This window comes from Solanum tuberosum, unplaced genomic scaffold (genome assembly GCF_000226075.1).
Source record: "Solanum tuberosum cultivar DM 1-3 516 R44 unplaced genomic scaffold, SolTub_3.0 scf00179, whole genome shotgun sequence".
Classification (NCBI taxonomy): domain Eukaryota; kingdom Viridiplantae; phylum Streptophyta; class Magnoliopsida; order Solanales; family Solanaceae; genus Solanum; species Solanum tuberosum.
In genome coordinates, this window is record NW_006239105.1 from 730,325 (window position 1) to 731,431 (window position 1,107).

Here is a 1,107-nt window from a genome sequence, read left to right on the forward strand (position 1 = left end):
GGGGTCTAGATAGAGTGGGGTTGTGACCTTGGTTTGAATCATGCACATAATTGTTGAGAGAGACAACTACTTTATTGACTTGTATAGATCTAGAAGGGAGGGAAAAAGATATGAGCTAGGACAATTGGTGGAATTTTTGTTTGTCTATAAAGCTTCTGAGTACTGACTCAGTCGTGAATAATGGATATGCTCTTTCTGTAGTGGAGATAGTCGTGCCTAATGATAAATTACTGATATATTATTAAAAGCTTGTGTAAGAATGGATTTCTTTCCACTGTTCTTCTGATCTTTTGTTTCCCCTATTTTGTGGGATTGATGTTGGTGCAGACGGTCCTGAGGAGTTGGTTCCAATCGGTGACAAGAGCAATGCAGACTCATGGCACATAATTCAATTTTCAGGAGGGAAGAAGGCACCAAGGAAATTCAGTCTGACTCTTTTCTGGGCCAACAATCAAACTCACAAGTCCTACAAGAAGGATAGCAACACAGAGCAACCGTTGCTAAAACTGCGGACAGATGTTGATAGAATAACTTCCCCAACTGAAACAGTACTTGGGAAGCTTCCTCAGTGGTGTTCTTTGTTTGGGAAGTCCACATCTCCTCTTACCTTAGCTTTCTTGACTAGTTTACCTGTTGATTTTTAGGGTTGCTGCAACTTTTACAGGACATAAAGCAGAGTAGCTACAAGACTTCGATAGGGGTGGCCATAGCGCTTCACTGGTAACAAATTACAACAGGTGCTCATGGTTATTTTTGTATGCCAGAGTAAATGTTTGAACATATAACAGCCTAGATATTGCATTCAAAACTTCAATCTATATCAAATCACCTTCTGAATTCAATTTTCTGCTTGCTGCTGACACTTCCATCTCACCAATTGTCTCGATTACCTATCAATCAGCTAACCAAATTATATTTATGTGACACTTACGGTGTGTTTTGTATGGTTGGGAATATTTTCAATTTTTCTTGGTCAAAATGTTTGGAAAATATTCCTCGGAAGACAAGTTCCTTAAAAATGGGAAATATGACTTCCCTCATGGAAGTACGGAAAACAAGTTGCACAAGTGACATTCCAGATTTATTGTCTCTTCCCCACCCATCCAC

The 1,107-nt window shown here is 39.4% G+C and overlaps 1 protein-coding gene across 1 annotated transcript in view; it reads left to right on the top strand.

The window, feature by feature from the left end:
* The window catches only part of LOC102602520 (endoplasmic reticulum metallopeptidase 1), a 26,760-nt gene extending 25,918 nt beyond the window's left edge, over positions 1-842 (top strand). Inside the window, exon 12 of the mRNA XM_006354621.2 lies at positions 328-842. Within this exon, the coding sequence (XP_006354683.1) occupies positions 328-644 (317 nt within the window). The 3' untranslated portion in view covers positions 645-842. The remainder of the gene's footprint in view (positions 1-327) is intronic.
* The last annotated feature ends 265 nt before the right edge of the window (positions 843-1,107 follow it).